This window comes from Mauremys reevesii, linkage group 18, assembly GCF_016161935.1.
Source record: "Mauremys reevesii isolate NIE-2019 linkage group 18, ASM1616193v1, whole genome shotgun sequence".
Classification (NCBI taxonomy): Eukaryota; Metazoa; Chordata; order Testudines; family Geoemydidae; genus Mauremys; species Mauremys reevesii.
This window is the reverse complement of record NC_052640.1, coordinates 6,682,368-6,704,584: the sequence shown is the minus strand read 5'-3', so window position 1 is coordinate 6,704,584 and position 22,217 is coordinate 6,682,368. Positions and strand designations below refer to the sequence as shown.

The 22,217-nt window shown below is 43.3% G+C and overlaps 1 protein-coding gene across 16 annotated transcripts in view; it reads left to right on the top strand.

Moving 5' to 3' along the window:
* Window positions 1–22,217, top strand: part of SETD1B (SET domain containing 1B, histone lysine methyltransferase) — a 104,131-nt gene that overhangs the window by 63,386 nt on the left and 18,528 nt on the right. For all 16 annotated transcript variants that reach the window (XM_039505252.1, XM_039505267.1, XM_039505263.1 and 13 more), the window contains 5 exons: window positions 10,562–11,329; window positions 15,778–15,951; window positions 17,714–17,801; window positions 21,066–21,283; window positions 21,686–21,815. In XM_039505252.1, the coding sequence (XP_039361186.1) occupies window positions 10,562–11,329; window positions 15,778–15,951; window positions 17,714–17,801; window positions 21,066–21,283; window positions 21,686–21,815 (1,378 nt within the window). The remainder of the gene's footprint in view (window positions 1–10,561; window positions 11,330–15,777; window positions 15,952–17,713; window positions 17,802–21,065; window positions 21,284–21,685; window positions 21,816–22,217) is intronic.

Sequence of the window (22,217 nt, the reverse complement as noted above, 5' to 3'; positions counted from 1 at the left end):
ATCTTCCTTCCTTTTTGCCAGTACTAGCCTTAGGCATTTCTCTGCTATGAGAGAGCTAGTCCGCTGCTTATTAAAATGCCCAGGTGAGCTGAGGTAGTTGACTTCCTCAGATATTCTCAATTGCCCTTCTGTGGTTTCTCCCTGCATGAAGCACAATCTAATTAGGAACCAACACCTGAGCCTGGCACATTGTGTGACACAAACATGCACCGTAGTGGCATTTCTTTACACACCAGGTAGTCCTAGGAGTGAGCCGTGGTTTTCTGGGGAATTGCTCCCTCTATTCCTTTGTGTTCTGCGGTATCATCTTAAGGCTTCCTCTGAGCGTTTAACAAAGCAGCATAAATTAGGGGGTGATGTTTGATTTTTTTCCCAATAAGATGCTTTGTTTTTGATGAGTACTTTAATTTTACAATTGCTTTTGTCTCTCTGTTTGTAGAGCAGTGTAGGTTTTACACTGTTCTGAATGGAGGGTGATCTGTGCCAAACAAATAATGTGTCCTTGCTCCAAATTGCTGCCCGTTTAACAACACAATCAAAAACAAGCCAAGACACAGCATGCATTGAGTGAGGTGTTGCCATTGCTTATAATTATTATTTGTTAGTACAATAAAAAGAAACCCAAAGTCTTATACTGAGCAGTTAAAAAATGAACAAACAAAAACTCTAGTGCATTGAAATCCTACCTTTTGTATCACACTACCAGCATATGCATTGGGGCTGGTTTTTGACATAATCTACTTTCTCTCTCTGTCTGTGTCGCTTTCTCTTCTTGCAGAATTTCCTTTTGTAACCTTTGCCCAATGATTTGTGTCAAAAGCGTGGAAGTAAATTTGGCTATTTACAGTCTTCCATTCTCTAATTAAACACTTTTGTTTTGAGGAGTGTTCACAGTCATTTACTTACATTACATGATGTTGTAATCTTATAATTTGCATGTAGATATACATGGCACTTTCCAGTAGTCCGTGCTCCAAAGAGCTGACAATCTGAACCCACAGTGAGGCCATACAAACAATCACTGCAAATGGTGTGTGGTGGAGTTTTAGTATGATATTGCACACTGGCTTTGCAAAACAAACCCTTTTTTGGGGAGTGGCAAATGTTGATTCAGGAAGCTGTTCTGTGAGTAAGTTGTGTCATGGAAGAATGGATGATGTGGGCAAATGAGGCAAAAGGATCTCCTAGAAGGAGAAGTTTAGTAGAGGATAAGGAGTCTGATATAAATAATAATAATTTTTTTGTATAGCTGCAGACGCATGCATGCTGCTAGGTTTCAGAGTGGTAGCCGTGTTAGTCTGTATCAGCAAAAAAAACCCCGAGGAGTACTTGTGGCACCTTAGAGACTAACAAATTTATTTGAACATAAGCTTTTGTGGGCTAAAACCCACTTCTACAGACCTCAATGTTGCAATAAATACTCCAACAACAAACCTTCAAAAACAGACTCCGAGAAACTGCAGAATTGGAATTAATTTGCAAACTGGACACCATTAAATTAGGCTTGAATAAAGACTGGGAGTGGATGGGTCATTACACAAAGTAAAACCTATTTCCTCATGCTAATTTTTTTCCCCTTCTGTTACTCACACTTTCTTGTCAACTGTTGGAAATGGGCCATCCTGATTATCATTACAAAAGGTTTTTTTCTCGTGCTGATAATAGCCCACCTTAATTGATTACTCTCGTTATAGTTAGTATGGCAACACCCATTTTTTCATGTCCTCTGTGTGTGTATATATCTTCCTACTGTATTTTCCACTGCATGCATCCGATGAAATGGGGTTTAGCCCACGAAAGCTTATGCTCAAATACATTTGTTAGTCTCTAAGATGCCCTCGTGCTTTATGCATGCAGGTGTTTGCTGTCTACAATAAGATGAAGGACAAGACTAATTGATGTGAAAGTTCTGGGGAAGAGACAGTAAACAAACAATTGTAGCTTCTATTTGCATGTTTGGTCCCAGATAACCTCTAATGCAGTGGTTTTCAACCTTTTTTCATTTTCAGACTCCTAAAAAATTTCTAATGGAGGTGCGAACTCATTTGAAAATCTTAGACATAGCTAGAGGACTGCCAGGGGCCCATAGACCACAGGTTGAAAGCCACTGTTCTATAGTAGTACCAACCTTTCGCAGACCCCTTAGACATAGTCTGCAGACCCTCAGGAGTCCACGGACCACTGGTTGAAAACCACTGTTTTACAATATGTGCATCACTGAAAGAAAGATCTGTTTTATAATCTCAATTAAAAATGTAGGAGGAGTTTGTCATAAATATGCTCTTGAGTGTTTCGGCCTCATGCCTGACACTACCAGGCAAAAGATAATTACTAATAGCATCCACTCTCTCATGTCTTACTGCTTGATCATTCCACTTCTGAAAGGCAAAATGTATCATTGAAAACAAAAAAATCCCTAAAAACCAGCACTTCTGCCCTGGCATCTAACGGTGGACAGCAAAATAATGACGTGTTGGTCTATGCCACCTGTGTCTGGAGCAGGATCTCTATGCTGGGTTTGAATCTGTTTGTGTTTAAAGAAAAGAAAAATGTTTCTCAGTGCAATATCGTGTTTTTGAGGAACTGTTGCATGTGACTAGGCTGCATTCTCAGTCTTGGAGTTTTTTTTGTTTTGGACACCGTAGTAAGAAATCTAGTGACAAGTTTAAAATGTTCAGTTCTCTTTCAGATTTCCAGGAGAAGCAGCTCAGGAAATTGCTCAAGGAGATTTGTATGTAATAGGTTCATGGGCCATTGTTTTCTTCTAATGGTGGGCATATTGACCTTGGGCTATTTTCTGTATAGAATACCACCACACTGTATTGCTGATGGTAGGAGAGAGCCCTACATGTACCCTGAACTTCAACCTCTCTAACCACTCAGTGACAGACTTGAAGGCAGGGGCGGCTCCAAGCACCAGCACACCAAGCGCGTGCCTGGGGCGGCAAGCCACGGGGGGCGCTCTGCCGGTCGCCACGAGGGTGGCAGGCAGGCTGCCTTTGGCGGCATGCCTGCAGAGGATCCGCTGGTCCCGCGGCTTCGGCGGACCTCCCACAGGCGCGCCGCCGAATCCGCGGGACTGGGGACCTCCCACAGGCAAGCCGCCGAAGGCAGCCTGCCTGACGTGCTTGACGCAGCAAAATACATAGAGCTGCCCCTGCTTGAAGGTGGCAATTTTGCAACAAAAAAACTTCAAAAACAGACTCCAAAGAGAGACTGCTGAACTCGAATTAATATGCAAGTTAGATACAATTAACTTAGGTTTAAACAGAGACTGGGAATGGTTGGGTCATTACACTAATTGAATCTATTTCCCTATGTTAAGTTCTCCTCACACCTTCTATGGGTCATCTCGATTATCACTTCAAAGGTTTTTTTTCTCCTGCTGATGATAGATCATCTCAATTGATTGGACTCTTCCAGTTGGTATGCATACTTCCGACTTTTCATGTTCTCTGTATGTATAAATATCTCCTGTCTGTCTGTTCCATTCTATGCATCCGAAGAAGTGAGCTGTAGCCCACGAAAGCTTATGCTGAAATAAATTTGTTAGTCTCTAAGGTGCCACAAGGACTCCTGTTCTTCTTCCTGCAATAAATGGCAGCAATAGTCTAGTAGCTAGGAAGTTAGAGGGACCTGGGTTCTATTCTTGACTCTGTCACTGCCTTGCCATTTGCCTTTGTTAAGTCCATTAACTTCTCTGGTGCCTCAGTTTCACAGGCAGTGGAGTGTTGGTTTTTTTTTAAAGAGATTAATGATACTTGCTCCTTTTTATGAACCTCTTTGGATGGGCCTGATCCAAAACTCAGTGAAGTCATTTAAGTGCTCAGTATTTTGTCATTCAGTGAGGTTATGATAAAGTAATGTTTTATTTTGAGAAGCGGGACTGGCTTCTTTTCTAGCTCTCTTGCCAGGCTTCCTCTCAACATTGAAAATTGCTATGATTTTGGTATTTAAATGTGGACTACTCAGATTTTTAGTCATAGCTTTAAGGGCCAAATTCTGCCTCCACAGTTCCCATTCGTTGGCTGGTGTATAGGAGGGAAGATTTGGGGCTTAAATATCTCACAGAGCATTCAAGTTGATAAAAAATATAGTATAATTGAAATTGTTGTTTGTTTATATTGTATATGCACCTAGGTGCTGACTGTGAGCACTCTTTTTAAAATCGTAAAGAGTCTGTTTTTTCTCCCTTTTCGCCAGAAAAGTAAAACTTAATGCTACATTTTCCTTTCTGAGGACATGTTTTGCTGGAGGGAGAAAGGGAAAGTAAATTTGTTCCCTCCTCTTTTTGTTTTGAGCATTAGCTGGAACAGGCGCAACGGAGTTTCCACATTTTGCAAGCAATGCTTTGTTTCTTCATTAATATTAACGACCGCCTCCTGCATCACACTGACTGCTATTTAACCTGCATTTCATTATATTTGTTCTTGATGGTTCAACTGGGATTGCTGACCCAGTGCTATTTACTGTAGGGATATACTGGAGTAATCTTTTGCATTTGGTGATACAGGCTGCCTAACACAAATGTGTGACTTGATGATAAACAGAAGGTTTGAGTAAAAGTGACAGGCAGTTGTCAAGTTCTGATAACATCTAGCTGAAATCTAGACACACCGACATGATAAGACTTTTATTTATTTTAAAGTGAAATTAGTGCTTATAAAATTATCCTGGGACAGGACAGATACAGCATGGACAGTGATAGTGCTGACTTCCAAACACAGACCTTGTCCCTGTTCATGAGCTCACTCCTACAGCTCAGAGGAGAGATCAATCTCTCCGGCTTCATCTCAGTGCTTGAAACTACTGAAAAGGAAACTGATTGTGCTGATGAATTTTCTAATGTGGAACCTTTCTCAACTGAGACTAGATTGGATTAAGATTTAGGTCACCAAATAGTGTCTAATTTTGGTCATTACTGACCTGGATTAGGACTGCTACTGTAGATGTGGGGGGCTCCAAATTCCATCGCTATCCAGCTCATCAACCAGGGGATCTCAGGATGTGGTGTTCTGTTTTCTTTGCTTTAGAAGCCTCAGTGCTGACAACTCACTGTACCAGTATCAAATGGGGCACTTAGCGTTTTGGATTGACAAGAAATTAGGCCATTTAAAACCAGTTATGCCGGTCTATCCAAACAGATTTGCATTCTAGAACACCTTTGAAAAATGTGGCATGCATATAATTAAATACCTGTTATGCCAATTCTTAAACACATTGGTGCAAAGTGAAGATGGCAGCACTGATGGCTCAGAAGTGCAACACAGATTAATACAGTTGGAAGTGCCTTTTCCTGTGGCAGGATTGGCTTTCTCTGAACTCATTTGATAAACTATCCTTTTGAAATCCAGGACTCATTGGTTTTGGTATAATATCAAGGACTATGATTTAACCCAGTTTTGTGGAAATGGAGTCCCCAAGTGAACAAAGCCTACTCACTTTTTTTCATGAAGAAAATGAGGGATGGGCAGATGGTCTAGGGTAGGGGTTCTCAAACTGCGTTGCACTGCGACCCCATTCTGACCAGAAAAATTACTACATGACCCAAGGAGTGTGGGGACAGAAGCCTGAGTCCGCCCGAGCCCCACTGACCTGGGTGGGGGATGCCAAGCTGAAACCCAAGCTTTAGCTTTCACCTCTCTCTCCTGATCTTGTGTGTTGTTTTTTTTCCTCTTCCTTTCTGCCCAGTCTACCCCTACTGTTACCTTTTACCTGTCTTCTCTATCTCCCCATGGTATGAAAACTGGACCTCAAATCCTGTTTGCTCTCCAGATACTGGTGACTTGCAAGCCCTGATGTTTTAGGAAGGATAGGCAAATATTGTGACCTTCCATACACAACCCCATAAATGTCAGAAGAATTTACATTGTTGTATGCAGTATTTTTGTAGCCGTGTTGGTCCCAAAATATTAGAGAGACAAGGTGAATGAGGAAATATGTTTTAGTGGACCAACTTCTGTTGGTGTGAGAAACAGGCTTTCAAGCTTATGCAGAGCTCTTCTTCAGATCTGGCCAGACCCACCCATCCACCTTGTCTCTCAGAATAATTTACAGCAGCCTTCCAATCTTACACTGGACTTTAGTCCGTGTATATTTGCAGTTCCCATTTCAGTGCAAGTAAGCCAAATAAAAGAATAAAGAAAAGCTCATTTGTAGCCAGAGCACTTTATTAAGTTTTAAAAGAAGTCAGGTTAGGCCTGCTGGCTTCTGTTACCTATAATTTTGAACACCTTTCTGCTAGATCATTCCTTGAAAAGGAAGTCTTCCCTCCTCATCCTCTATGCAGGATTGCCCAGCACTGAGACAGCTGCCTAGAACGACCCTCTAAGAGTGTTTGGAAATTCTGGGTGGCGGTTGTCCATGTGAGTGGGTCTTATGAGTTATAATGTAAATAAGCTGCCTTGTGGTGGGAGTTTTCCAAGGGGGGTGCTGCTGATCTTGGTGTCTCAGCATTACCTGTGCTCCAGAAAGAAGGCGCTGTCTCAGGCAGGATCACTGGATTAATGTCACATAAGGTTGGTGCAGTATATCGGAGGTGGAGAAGCAGGAGCCAGTGAAGTACAAGCTGTCCAGCTGCTGTGGTGGGCTTAGGCTGCCTCCCTTGTGGAAGAAGGGGAGGACTGGGAGACAGTCTGTCTAGGGGGCACAGAAAATTTAGGTGGATCTGGGCCCCAATGCTTGCCATGGATCTTCATATTCTGTCTCTCTGCCTTGTACTGTTCCTCCACCAGGAGATGAAGTGACTTTCCCTACAGATCTCAGCACTGCTCAGCCAGCAGAATTTAAAGTCACTTCTTGCTTTGCTCAGTAACCTGAACACACCAGATTCCCTTGGGTTTCATAACCAGTAATGGATATTTTACACTGAGCACCTCCTGTGTTGGATCTGGGTGCTTTTTAACACCTTTCATGCTTCGCTTGTTGAAAAATGGGTCTAGTTTCAAGTAACCTTCCTTACACCTGACACAACCTGTCTGTTCATTCCCCTCCTCTGCCCCCTTTTGCTAAAGCATTGTTAAAGCTGCAGGGTTTCTCCTCATTCATAGCTTTCCTGGTCCCTGAGACATCTGCAGCTCCCTGAGCTGCCAGAGTGGACCAGTGGGAAAGATTGTAAAGTGTATTAAACACAATTGGAAATTTTAGATGGCAAGTCACGAGGTGCTCAGGATGAAGAGGGCAGAAATCATAATTATATTGAAAGTCCAGTGCTTTGGGTAATTGTTTCGGACCCCAGACACACTTTACTTTTCAATTTTAGCCAGTCATTTTCGGATTTATAAAATGCATCTATTGCAGAGTGCCTGTGTGAAGGTACGAGAGTTACTAACGCAGGACGCTGAGCGCTTTCAGAATTATTCCCTTGTCACTGCCACTCTAGAGCTCTGCTAACAGTTAGGGTTGCCAGCCTTCCAGGATTGGCCTGGAGTCTCCCAGAATTAAAGATTAATCTTTAATTAAAGATTATGTCGTGCTGAAATCTCCAGAAATACATCCAACCAAAATTGGCAACCCTACTAACAGTGGGCAGAGACAAACCATTATTACCTGCATTTCAAAGCAGAGCTGGGCACATTTCTTTTGGCTAATAGCTTGTTTGCCGAAATACGCATCAAACAAATCTATTTGCAAATTTGGGTTGAATGTGGCAAAAAATTTCAGCCAAATAAAAAATGGCGAAGGGGCTTTGAAAAGTCTAAATGAAAATCAGTGTTTCATTTCAGAATGTAGCTAGATCTGTTAAATAAATAAAATGGTGAAAAACACCCAAAAACCTGTTCTAAAAAGAAAAAAATACCCTCCTCCCACCCCTCTATCCCCCCCCCCCCCCAAGTTTCTGGTTGAATGAAATGTTTTGTTTGAACAAAAAATAAATTTGGGTTCAGCTGTTACAAGTGAGCCAGTGACACATCAATTATTTGCTCTGTTTCTAAGGCACCCACCATAGGCATTAGTACATGTATGTTGGGGATTTTTCAGGAAAAAGGGCCAGGTTTTTTGCCATTTTTATAAACCACTTACTTATGAGTGGTTGGGTCTAGCTTAGAGAGATGAGTTGTGTGAAGCAATCTCTTCTATTGGACCAGCTGAGAGAGAGACGCTTTCGAGCTATGCAGAGCTTCAGTTCTGGGGGTTGGCACTGGCTGGTGTGATCATTTTGCAGTTTAGGAGGTAAGGGAAGGCCCTGACAAAAGAGGTGCGGGAACATGCAGTTGCAAGTCCTGTGCTTAGCCTGCTCTCTGGTGGTAGTCGCTGTACCAAAGTATCCTCTGATTAATGATTCATGTTTTTATAGTGGTTGTTGGTGAGCTCCGTGTAGTCACAGTGCAGTCGATTCAGCTGTTTTGCCAACATTCTCATCCACCCATGTGCAAATATCCCAGTTTAAAAAAATAAAAAATAAACCCACAATAATCACAGAACCCATGTATCCCTTGACTGTTGTGGCAAAAATACAGCCACAACTACTGTGCTTCAGCAGGTTCCGTGTCTTTGGATTTGTGGGGTGGTTTCTGTAGTTGATCTAGCTTGTGGCAATGTGCAAGCTGTTTGTTTTGCCTTTTTATGCACTGCGGTTGGGAAGAAGGAACTGCTTGCAAGAAATAATAAGGCAGTGGGTCCAGTTGTGCTCAAGCAGTGGATGCAGAGGGGAAATAGGTGATCAGTTGTGCTCCCACTATTCAGTGCTGCTAGCTGGAAAAATGAAGACTGAAGTCCTTTTTTTTTTTTTTTTTTCTTCCTTCCCCTTCCCTTGGGGCCAGTGACAAGGTACTGTCACTCTGGCCCTAACTGAGATCCAGTTAATAAGCAGCTTTGCCATGATCAAGTATACCAGAAAAACTGCCTCTGAGTGTTGGGTGTCTCTTCCATTCCCTATATTTTGCTGCTGGAATTTTTAATGTTTTTTTTTTTTAATCATCTGAGGGATGGGACGGCATACATCTGCTTCCTATGTGACTCCAAGCCTAAAATGCCTTTCCAGTATAATAGGCAGCTGAGACCTTGTTTGCTAAGTGCAACTCTATCTAGAATGGATCTCGCTGATCAGTTGCTATTGTGCTGTATGCAGTTTAGAAGGCAGTTCTTGATACTCTATGAATCTCAGGGTATGTCTATACTACCCGCCGGATCGGCGGGTAGGGTTCGATGTATTGGGGATCGATTTATCGCATCTCGTCTGGATGCAATAAATTGATCCGCTAATTGACACCCGTACTCCACCTCGGCAGGAGGAGTAAGCGTAGTCAACGGGGGGGCCACGGCATCTGACTCGCCACTGTGAGGACGGCCAGGTAAGTCAAACTAAGATACTTCGACTTCAGCTACGCCAATAGCATAGCTGAAGTTGCGTATCGTAGTTCGAACCCCCCGCTAGCGTAGCCCAGGCCTCAGAGCAGCCAGGTGCCCTTGGATGTGTTAATCCATTTACATAATAGCACCATTGACTTTGAATATTTTTTTTGTTTTGTTTTTGTTTGTTGGGGGAGTTGTTTTTTATTTTTGGAGTGGGGGAGACGTAGGCTTTGCATTTTATACAAAATATCTATATCCATATTCCATATGGTTGTGTGGAGTGTCTGTCTGTTCAGAAACTTGGGCTCTGTCTACACTTGGAGCTAGGGGTGTGATTCTCGTCTCAAGTAGGCATACTCGCGCTAGCTCTCATTGAGCTAATGTGATGAAAATAATAGCGTAGCCAAAGTCGGACAGACAGTGGCAGGGACCCATGAGACCTGAGCAGGTTTGCCCTTGAGGGAAGTACCCAGTGCCCACATTTGCAGCTGCCTTTTCTACTGTGGCTACAGTACTATTTTTAGTGCACGAGCTTGATGAGAACTAGTTCAGTATGTCTACTCAAGCTGGGAATCCACATCCCTGGCTCCAAGTGTAGACGTACCCTGGGTCAGTGCCTCTCCCCATTCCCCTACCTCTGAGAATTTTGGATTCAATCTGTGAGGATCAAAGATAATGGAAAACTAGATACGGAGCTTCTTTCTCAGTCTGAAGCACTTTGTCATAAGGCATAATTGTAACAGTTGCAAACATTAATATGAAACTCACATCTCTCGTCTGACTATTACTTACAGTCAATATTTAGCTGCCAAAGTCTGGGGATTATGATTTTAAAAAATGGAAACACTAATTTGCTGGAGAGTGTAAGGTTGATTAGTTACTCTTTTAAATTGTATTCTCTATCCGTACTATGTGTCAGCAAGAGATTGTGTTGCACACCAAAGTGGGATTGTAGGTGCTTAACAAAATATGGGGGCAGCATTTACTATGTTGCATAGAAGCCAATTTTTGCTATTCAGCTGGCTAGTGCTGTTTCGCTGTTAGAAAGCTTTTAGCTCCTCACTTCCTGGAGGTTCCATGTGTAGTCTGACATGAAACAGAACGGCTTCAATGAAACTCCATGTGCTCAGTGGGACACACCTTCTTGTACATCACTTTCCTTTATCCAATTATGATTAAAATGTCAGTAACGTGACTCTTGTTCCAAACAACCAGTATAAAGGTAACTTATGTTAAAGGAATGTGTTTCTCTTCCCCTTTCTTCCAGGGTCAGCATTCTTCAGGGGAGGACATGGAAATATCTGACGACGAAATGAATTCTTCACCAATCACCAGTGCAGAATGTGCCAAAACCATTGTGGTGAACTCCTCTGTTAGCAACTCTGCTGTGATGACTCAGTCGATACCCATGCCCCCACCAGGGTTCCCTCCACTTCCACCCCCACCCCCACCCCAACCAGGCTTTCCAATGCCGCCACCTCTACCGCCACCACCTCCACCAACTCATCCAGCTGTTACCGTCCCACCACCTCCGCTTCCTGCACCACCTGGGGTTCCACCGCCTCATATCTTGCCTCCACTTCCTCCATTCCATCCTGGCATGTTTCCTGTCATGCAAGTGGATATGATAAATGTCCTGGGCAACCAGTGGGGCGGCATGCCAATGTCCTTTCAGATGCAAACTCAGATGCTGAGCCGCATGATGCAGGGGCAGAACACGTACCAGTACCCACCTTTTATGGGAAGCCGGATGCAGTTTGTGAATCTTCCTCCCTACCGTCCCTTCTCAATGGGGGCAGCTATTGGCCGGGGGCAGCAATGGCCACCGCTGCCCAAGTTTGACCCCTCAGTCCCACCACCGGGTTATGTGCCGAAGAAGGAGGATCCGCACAAGGCTACTGTGGACGGTGTCCTCTTGGTGATTGTGAAGGAATTAAAAGCAATTATGAAAAGGGACTTGAACCGGAAAATGGTCGAGGTGGTAGCATTCAGAGCCTTCGATGACTGGTGGGACAAGAAAGAACGTCTAGCAAAGGTAGGAACTCTTAATGTTTCATACGTTAGAGCTGTGCAGATGGATCTGGAGAAGAAGGGCTTAAGGTGTTCCAAGGTAGGGTGTGAACAAGCGAAAATGCGGGGGATCAAATTAGAGGAAACTCAAGGAGGAATATCAGGAGAAGGTCCTAAAGGGTGAGCAATGAGACTGTGGAATAGCTTTCCAAGGAAAGAGGTAGATGTCCCATTAAAATTAAATTGGAGGGGATGAATCCTAAATTAAAACTTGACGCAGTGAAATCAGTGAGGAAAACTCTCATTTGACTTGAGTAGGACCAGGATTTGGCTCTAGTTGACTTGCAGTAAAATATCAGCAGATACATTCTGCAAATTAGACTTTCGGATGTAAGATGAGAGGTGTTAACTCTGCCATCAGGGAGTCCTCCTCTGCTTGGAGCTGGACATGGTATTCTTCACTTCCTTTCCAGCTGCCATGTTCCACCCCAGACATTTGCTGCATTTTAGTGCTGGGTTAAATGTCTTGCATTCAGAACTACACCTTTCTCCTTGATTAATACTCAAGACGTTCACTTCTTGACAAGGTCCCTCATGTTAACAAAAGAGCGAGTGCAGCACAAAGCTAGCCAGTGGGTGCATAAAGGGAAATGGGATAATTTGAGAAGTTGGCTTAAACGAGACCCTGAAGTGACCAAACACAAGCAGAGCTCTTCAATGGCAACTCGGTCTATTTTATACGCTTCTGCCTCTGCTAGCTCTTGTGTTCTCTTCTCTCTCCTGGAACTTACAGCCTGATTCAGCACAGGAAATATTTCTAAACACAATCTGCATAGACTCACTGCCACAGGTTAAGGAAAAGTTGAATAGTCTAATAAAATTACACTCTTAGGAAAATAGAATTGCAGTTACGCTAACGAGGATCAGATGGAGCAGGGCTGTTGATGCTGCAGGGTGTGAGCTGGACATCAGCTGGGATCTGAGAAATCTTTGTTGGCACTTTGCTCTCTATAAATATTATACAGCTAGGTGAATTATGGGGGGTTCAAACCTTCCTCTCAAGTACTGTCCAGTGTAGGATACCACCCTGGATGAACCAGTAGCATTCTGTTGCAGTGTAACAGTTACTATGTAGTGACATTGAATTCTATCAGAAAAGTCCATTTGACTAGTTCACCTGGGCAGTCTTTTGTTCTGTGTTTGTACTGGCCCCCATATAACACATTGGGGTTCCTAGTACTACAGTAATATAAATAATAATAATAATTAATAACCTGACGCTATGCCAGAACTCCAAAGCCAACCTGCCAACTGCTGTCCAGCAAGGTGTAGTGGTCTAGACAAGCCATTTTGATGTTGTAGCTTGGACCTATTACAGTTGATCTAGTATGACCTGTATTGCTTGCTTGATATCCTCCTCAAGCTTTCCCGGTATTAGCAGATATGAGCTGAGCTTGTATTTTGTGTTCAATGAGGACAATGAACTTTGACCAGTTTAGTCAATGAACACAGCAGTAGAAGGAATTGATCTTCTGATAATGCTTGTGAAGCCTCATCATGGGATGGGTCAGAGTGAATTTTAGAAATCCACTCCTGAAGAGCCAATCAGAAGTAAATTATATCATCCTTCACTTAAAAGCTGTCAAGAGTCACCGCTTCTTGACAGCTGCACATTGATCCTGACCCCTCCCAACCCACGAGGTCTAGAGCTCCAACCTTGGAAAGGTTTGAATTCTCTTCTCCACCTGTTGGATTGAGTTTTCCCATCCACACCTACCTTGGATGAGCTGTGCTTTGCTGCAGCTGGGTTTTTCAAAGTGAGACTGTAGATTTGTCTATCAAGTCTCTGACTACTTAATATGTTTCATTTTAAAGATTTCGCTGTTTCTATATTATCTGGGCTTGGAAGCCTCTGAGGCTTTTTATCAGTCTGGGCCTTGACCCTACTAACTAAAAATGAACACTTAGCTTTTCTTTGACTCCCATCATCCTTGCGCTATAATGTGCCTTAAATTAAAAAAAGAAAGAATCTTTAATTAAAAGGTCCAAAGTCGCTTATTAGTTCTGTCTGCTACTAAATGAAGTCTAATAAAATGGGTTTAGGTTATAAAGGCCATTGGTTTCTCTAACCCATCTAAAATTCATTAATATTGTGCAACGCAACATTGGTCCTTCAAGGGTACACGTGTAACTCGGTTACTTCATGTAGTTTCACACAGCTCAGTAAGATCAACAGTTGTGGGTTTCTGGGCTGTGAAAGTGAATCTGTTTCAAGAATGGAACTGTCTCCAAAAGGTGAGTAGTATCCTCCTGGGTGGTACACATGCGGTTCTGTTCAGGGTCCAGGAGCCATTCAGGCAGCTTGAACTGTAGCTTACTCATTGACTTCTGATTGAGAGAGTATGATTTGGAGTATCGTAGATTCTGGCTCAGTAATAGAAATGTATTCGCTTGTTAGGCTGCGTATTTTACTCACAAGTTCCTCCTGCATGTGCTTTTCCAATTTTATTTGAATGTGGGTACTGACTTCTTAGTTTCTCTAAAGATGGTAGCTATGGATCCAGCACCTGGCATTAGGGAGACCTAAAATGGGCTCTGAACTTGGTAGTACGGCCCATTCGCCTTGTCAAGACTTGGATCCACCTGCTGTTTTAAGCGGCACTCAGGGGGTTTAGAAAGCATGGCTCAATCTGGCACAGTATGTGGAACAAGGCTTGAGAATGTTCACTGCTTTCCTTCATCAGAACTGATGTTGTGGCTTCCAGAAGCAAGATGCTGCAGAGTGAGGATAGTGCGACACCGGGTGCTTGGTCAGTCCCAAAAAGGCGTGTGTGGCTTGAGTGCTTTTCTGCAGGCTCCACTATCATTATTGCTCAGAGCAGTTAGTGCCTCTTGTGCAGAGAAATAGCTTCTTAATAGCCAAGATGGAAGAAGACCTCTTCATATGAAGAGTAGCCAGGTCATTTTTCCATCCCTTTTAAACATAATAATAATAATTATTGGAGATATACCAATCTCCTAGAACTGGAAGGGACCTTGAAAGGTCATTGAGTCCAGCCCCTTGCCTTCACTAGCAGGACCAATTTTTTGCCCCAGATCCCTAAGTGGCCCCCTCGAGGATTGAACTCACAACCCTGGGTTTAACAGGCCAATGCTCAAACCACTGAGCTATCCCTCCCCCTAGGGGAGTGCTCCCCAGACATACCAGAAACCTAGCATGGGTTATTTGGATATATTATCAGTGTTATGGTCTGTTGGACAGGATCTTGAAGCTGATGTAGACAGCCAAATGGCAATGGACCGTTGCTTGCCTCTACATCCTTGACAAGTGGATCACTTTTTGAAAAGAAAAATCCCCTCCTGTAAGTCTTTAAGGCCTTGATGGTTCCCAGATGTCAAACTGTATCCTCTTGGGTGTATAACATATAGTCCATCTGCAAGACGCAATTTGAAAAGACACTATCAACATTGATAATAAAATTTTGGGCTGATTTGCTTGATTTTTTTTCTTTCCCTTTTTTTTGTAAATCCATATAATTTTTTAAAATCATAATTCTCATAAGTAGCCCTACAGTAATAAATCAGACTGTGTATCCCAATGTGCATTAGGGAAACCTACAGTATGAACCCAGCATATCCATGTCCATGCACATACATAAATTGGAGGGGGCGTGGAATCCCGTTACAAGAGGGTCAGGACAACCAGTGTCAAGCAATTATAACAAATGGGAAATGGGGAAAACCTCTACTCAGATCATTTAACCGGTCTATGACTGCATCCAGCCCACCAAGGAAGGATCTTGAACTTAGGTAGCCATTCTTCCAGTTCAGAATGCAACTCCTTGCACAAGCATCAGAGGTTCATCTATGCTAAAGTGTCTGGTTGTGGTGGAAGTTCTGAGAGCACTTGCGTGCGATCCCCATTTCCTGAAGACTGATTCCCTCTAATTCCCCCTCTCCTCTGCATCTTGTCTTATCTTTCTTGTTTTGGACTGTGATGTAAGCCACATACTCTGTCTTTTAAGGACTTATTTGAATATACAGTGTTGGTTGTCCTAAAGTTTCCCTTAGATGGATCCTGTCACTGTTTTGTTTAACTCTTTGATGGTTGGGGCATTGATAGAGAAGTGGCTTAGATGACTTAATACAAGTCTTATCCCTGATTCATCTGGGTCAAGCCTGACCAATGGAAACTTGAACAAGTATGTTCTGTATTTGTCATTGATAGGCCTCAGCATTGGTATGCCGGGGAAGTGTGAACAAAAGCTCAAATTTTCTAAAGGATTCCTATACACGCACACACACCCTTTAAGCATGTGTGACATAATGGTGCATCTTTCAGAAGATGCTGTCTTTCAAGAAGCTAAAGCCTGAATAGGTGATGGTCCTTCCCCGAGGTATTCAAGGCATTTCCAATGTTTGCATACCCACCAGGGTGGTGTTGCTTCTTTAAATGTTGTTTCTTTTATGCAGGCATCGCTCACTCCAGTGAAGTCTGGTGAAAATAAAGATGAGGAAAAACCAAAGCCAAAGGATCGAATTACATCCTGCCTCCTGGAGAACTGGAACAAAGGAGAAGGGCTAGGCTACGAGGGAATTGGCTTGGGCATTGGGTTACGAGGGGCCATTCGGCTGCCATCTTTCAAGGTATGAGTTAGAAAACAATAGCAGTCTTCCCTGGCTGAGCAATCAGTATAGATGCTGCCTTCCTTTTTCCATCCAGATCCCCACACACAGACACTCACTTTTCTACTGTTTCTTGTGTAACAACCTCCCTTGCTTTTAACATAACCTGTAATATTTGGGAAGGGGGATCCCTACTCCTTAGTGTCAGTTTCTCTTAACCTTTTGACAGTGACCTGTATTAGGAAACAAAGTTTCAGCACTGCTGGAAAAAAACAGAGTTTCTGCTAGGCTGGGTTATATGAAGTTACCAGTCAGCATGGAAGAGACAATGCAGCTTTAAACCGCGTTAGATCAGGAGGTGGACTTGGCACAGGTGTTGAGAATGTAACTCTGTTTACTTCAGTGGGTTTTAACCCATTTACGTAAGAGTGGAATTTGGGCCTAGGTCCCTTTCTAACACAGTTCAAGCATTTTTTGCCAGGCAAATGGCTTTTAATTCATGTTAGCAGAAACAATTCTGGATCTTACACGTGTCAATTTTAAAATGTGACTGGGGGTGGAGGAATTGAGTTAGAAGACTACTTGCAAAATATGCTGGCCCCACTGCGTCTCTGATTAAGCAAGTCTGGATATTAAATGCTGCAAGCAATATGCAAAGTATGAAAAATGCACAGTCTCCTGTGCAGCCAGAGAGAGTGAGACCAAGCTGGTTATCTTATTAGATTATTATTTCTATCTTATGTTAGAAGAAAGAGAGATGAGAGCAATGGAGTAAGTGGAGCATTCCTAAATTCCTGAAGTTTGAAACTCTTAAATTTCCTTTGATGCTTTGTAGTTATGGTGGCTGAACCTTAATGCCTGGAAGGTTTCACCGCCCCTCTTTGAGTTAACCTCATTGGACAGGAAGTCTTTTCCAAAAGAATCATGGCATTTCTGAACCAGTCAAGAGTCAGAAGCATGGGAAAATGGACAGTGGTTTGGTGAGAGGAGTAGGGTGTAATTCACTTTTCTGAACTCAGTTTGGCTCTGCAATACTTTTTAAGTAAAGATTCAAGAATGTCTTCAAGTCCTAATTTAAAGCTAACCTTGCTTTGAAATTTCTTTAGCTGTTTCAACTTCCCTGCTTTAGCAACCAATTTATGTCAGTTTAACTGTGTTGCTTGGGCATATGGGAAATCCCTGCGTGACATTGTTATACTGAGCTAACCTCCAGCATAGTGCTGTCTATGTTGATAGGAGAACTTCTCCTGTCGACATAGCTACTGCCACTCACAAGGCTGGTCCACCATGGGGGGTGTCGTGTCAATGTAAGATATGCAACTTCAGCTACGAGAATAGTGTAGCTGAAGTTGGCGTATCTTATTTCGACATACCTCCCGTCCTCACGGCGCGGGGTCGACAGCCGCGGCTCCCCCGTCGACTCTGCTTCTGCCTCTCGCCCTCGTGGAGTTCTGGAGTCAACGGGGAGCGTGGCGGGGATCGATTTATTGCGTCTAGATGAGACGCGATAAATCGATCCCCGATAGATCGATCGCTACCCGCCCATTCGGCTGGTAGTGTGGACATACCCACAGAGGTGGATTTATTATGCTGACTGGAGAGCTCTCTCCCCTTGGCATAGAGCATCTTCACCAGCTGCTCTACAGTGATGCAGCTGCAGCACTTCTAGTGTAGACTAGCCCTTAGTTATGCTAGCAAAGTAAAGCAGCTGGGATCTGCTTGGAAAGTTGGTTTCTTCAATTCTGCTACCTTTTTAGAAATGCTAATTCTGTTCTTTGTTCAGGTGAAGAGAAAGGAGCCACCTGAAGCTGCCTCAGCAGGAGATCAGAAGAGAATCAGGCCCTCCACGTCTGTTGATGATGAAGATGAAGGTTTGCAATCCCCATTTAATTGATACACAAGTGTGAATGACAGGTTTCAGAGTAGTAGCCGTGTTAGTCTGTATCTGCAAAAAGAACAGGAGTACTTGTGGCACCTTAGAGACTAAAATAAATTTGTTAGTCTCTAAGGTGCCACAGTACTCCTGTTCTTTTTACAAGTGTGAATGCAAACCATACAAAAACTGAATTCCTTTCAACTTCTCAGCAGCACATTCACTCCCAGTTAGACACACATTCAAGAATTTGAGCCAAAATTCAATCAACCTTAAAACTCTGATCAGCTCGGTGACCTGCTCTAGATTGTGCTCCTTTAAATTTACTGCGACAAGGAATGTAAAACCCAGGGTTTATTCATAACTTTACCATATTTTTGTTCCACTGCTGCAGAGCTAGTCAGCCAGCAGAGGGAGCTCAGGTTAGTTTACCAAGCACATTCCAGAGCTGTGTTTATCTTACCAATATCAAGGCCATTATGGAAGTAAGTAAGGGAAAGCCAATTTGGTCTGGATTTCATAAAAAAAAAAAAAAAAGTAATTTTGTTAAATTTAGAGGGGAAAGTCTATTTTAAAATATTTTAACTCTTTTTTTTAAAAGTTTACTCCAAACAGTGCAGAGTAAAAATAAGATGATAAATAAAGGTCAGTTGAGGATCTCTTTAAGACTAATGTGCAGTTTACTAGCCCATATAAACTTGATCCTGGATCCTGACAGCTGCTCATGCAGCCAAAGTAAAGAAGAGGGTTTATAAACCAAGCTTATTTAAGTAGTTCTAAACATTTAAGAACCAGAATGTACTTTAGAGGTGGCTGTGAGGACAGATGCTTAGTTTCAGTAAACAAAGAATTCCATCACGCAATCTAAAGTTTAAAACAAACACCCAGTTCTTGATGTGTTCACACCAGTTAGCGTGTGATTGGGGGTGGAGGGGCACAAGAAGGACTCTCTCAAAATATTAATCCTTGGGTTCTTCCTTCCCTGTCTGATTAGTGAAGCAACACAAAGTATGTGTGCCGCCCCATATACCAGGTACATAAATGGCCAGTGCTCCAGTGTAACACCGGTCCTTCAAGCACCATTGAGATTGCAGTCATCGGCCCCTAAAGGGCTAAACGTTTTAAGGCTCTCCAAGCCCCAGGAAGCTTGTATTTAACCCTAACATAATGAAAAGGGCTTTATCACCTTTACTCTTCCCTTGATAGTAGACCCTATTTTTACCCCTTTACCTCTGCTGGGTCTTATTCTGAAGCACACACCAAACTTTAATCCCTTTCTGAGGCTAGTGGCATCTCTCTCTTCTTCAGGAGCAAACCAGGTCAGAACTAGACAGAATAAACCCCCTAGCTCTAGCATGAGGACCTTCCTATTGAACGGGAGTTTCGGCAAGACCCTGCCCCACAGAGTGGAGCCACCCAGCAATCCTACAAACACAGGCCCTGCTTTTTCTAGACATCGTTTTCTGTTTTCGCTGAATAACGGGGGCTTTGTGCTTGGTTTTAGGGGGCTCTTCCAGTTGCACTCCTGCAAATGCTTGCAATAAAAATATAAGGAACCCAGAGGAGGTTGCTGCTCCCGATGATAGCAGCTTTCCACCCTCCTTTTACGGACCCTTCTGGCTTCCCCTGTACGGAACCCCAACCCCAATGTGTGGCAATGTACTATTCGTCAGCTCCACCCGCATTTAACCCTATCATTGCTGCCATTTTCCAAATTTCAGACCAAAGAAAGGTTGGAAGGCTGGTTGTCAGTCTGCAGCCTACAAAGGGTTAACATTATATGCACAAAGGGCCCATTGATCCTCAGGTATTCAATATAGCAGCAGTTCACTGAGGAATCAAGTCGATCAGTGGGGTAAGGTTGACAAAGTAATGTGGAAGAAGAGTCTGGTTGAGTGTGGGCCATTGAGCAGGCTGATGTTTATTGAGGCCGAATTTTGAGTTTTGGTGGCTTTGGGCCCCTTCGATCATGGTACCCTTGTGCATGAAAAAATCCCAGCTCCTGTATTTAACATACAGCTGGTCAAGGTGTCTGGGGAGGGGGGGAATGTCAAAATTCTGGGCCTCCTTCAGGGTTTAGTTTGATGGATGGTGGTACTCCTATTCCGCTCCTCTCTCGTTGCTGTCCTTGCCACCACCCTCTTTCCCCCGATACACCTTCACCACAGGAAGTGATCTTGGCTTCAGTTACCACCTTCATGCTGACGACTCTCAGATCTGCTTTTCTTCCCCGACCTGCTTCACTCTCTTCAGCTGGCTGACATCTCCTCGTGAGCGTCTTGCCACTACACTTAAAATTAACAGGGCCAGAACTATGCTCTTCCGCCCTCTTCCCTTTTTCTCTCCCCTTCCTCTAACACGGTTGACGGCACCAGCATCCTCCCAGTTACTCAACAAGTCGCTGATGTGAATGCTGCCACTGACTCTGGCCTCTCTGAAATCCCACATTCCCAGGTCTTATCCAGATCTTGCTGCTGCTTCCATCACATTTCAGGATCCTGCCTTTGTTCTGTATGCGCACTCCTAAAACACTTGTTCGCTCTTGCAGTCTCCTATCTTCCCTACTGCAGCTGCCTCCTCTCTGGACTTTGTGCTCCACCTTGTCCGATATCCACCTGTTCATCACTCTGACCATGTCCCTCATCTCTTTGAATCCCTCTGCGGCTCCTTCTTCTCCACTGTCCTTTTCTGCCCTTACCTTTAGGGCTCTTTACAACACAGTCCCCTTTCCGCTTACTGCTCCTGTCTCTTATTTGTGTCACCTCACCCAATCTGCTGTGCCAGGTTTGTCAGCTGCGACCACCCATTTCTCCACATGCGTCTTCTCTCTCTTCCGCGCCGCTACTTACGCATGGAACGTCTGCCCCAAACCAGTCCATAAAGCCACTCCCCCATCCTCCAATAAATCGCTCCTCAACACACTTCTGACGGAAAGCCTGTGATAAATTGCCAACTAATAATGGCTACGTAGATGGCCACTAGGTATGACTGAGATCCTTAATATTTCTTGTTCGCCCTCCCCATTTCCTCCTTTTATTTGTTACAGCCCCTTGTTGTGCCTTGCCTTAAATCAGACTGTAAATTCTTTGGGGTAGGGACTATCTCTTGCATAGTACAGTAGGGTTTTGATCCTGATTGGAACCTTTGACCACTGCTATAATACTGTTTAATAATAATGTTCTGAGTTTACCTGTGATAGTTGAATCCTTGACATCATGATGTTTTGATTACAATTCTCGTCTCTTCTCCCCCCCCCCATCAGAATCAGAAAGGGACAGAGACATGTCTGATGTTACTTCAGACCTGTCTAAGAAGGATGCAGAAGCAGTAGGCCTCCGAAGGAGACCAGCAAGACCATTGGAGCTAGACAGTGAGGGGGAGGAAGGAGATGAGACTTCAGGTAAAGAAGAAGAATCCTGTTCTGAAAAGGAAGACGAGCAGGAAGAAGAGGGAGGATTGGTGAAAGCAGCACCTGGCAAGGTATTTCTCTCCTCCCCCTCCCCTGTGCATCACATTATAACCCCAAGTCTCCAGCTCTAATCGCTACACTACACTTATGAATTAGTGTAGTTAGAGTAGCTTAGACACAATTATATGGGCTACTTTTCCTGAGATTCCTCTTCCCATCCCCATTGTATAATATTACAAACTTAATGTCTTACAGAGGTGGGCAAACGGTGTCTTTTAATTTGCCTTTTATTTGATTTTATTGGGACACAGCTTTTGAGAGTCTGCACTGATGCTCATTGAATTGTACATCCAGAATTGTTGTCTGTGTAGGTTTGTTGCTGTGGTATTTGAGATTTTGGTGTATTTATTAAAGCCAATACAGAAAATCAACATATTTTTCTAAAGGTGTCATTAAAATATTTACTGCCAAAGGAGGAAGACGAGGAGGAGGAAGATGAGGAAGAGGAGGAGGAAGATGCTGACGAAGAGGAGGAAGAGGAGGAAGATGAAGAAACGGGAGTAGAAACAAGTGAAAAGGAAGACGAGCAGGACTCTGAAGAAGGTATGCAGTCTTACTAGAAACAAAGTAAACTTTAGCTTCTGGTCAGGTCCACACTTTTGTTTCAGTAGAATTGCTCACCTCTAGGCTAATTCTTAAGATTGTATTCCCACTTAAGTATCTATAATAGGATTGCTATCCTTGAACTGGTTCTAACTTTGTGCATATTGGAGTTTACAGCACTGGGTTATAACAATAACATCCCACCAAATCAAAAATTGAGAATAAAATTTGATTTTAAAATATACTGTAAATCCCCCATTTGCCTCTCCAGCTCGCAAATTGCCACTTTTAACAGTGCAGAGAATAGTTTCCCCATGTGCTCTCATCCATACTCACTACAAGCAGACACCAATGTTTCTCATGCTATCTAGAAGCTCTTCTCTGGGAGCACAGAGCTTCAGA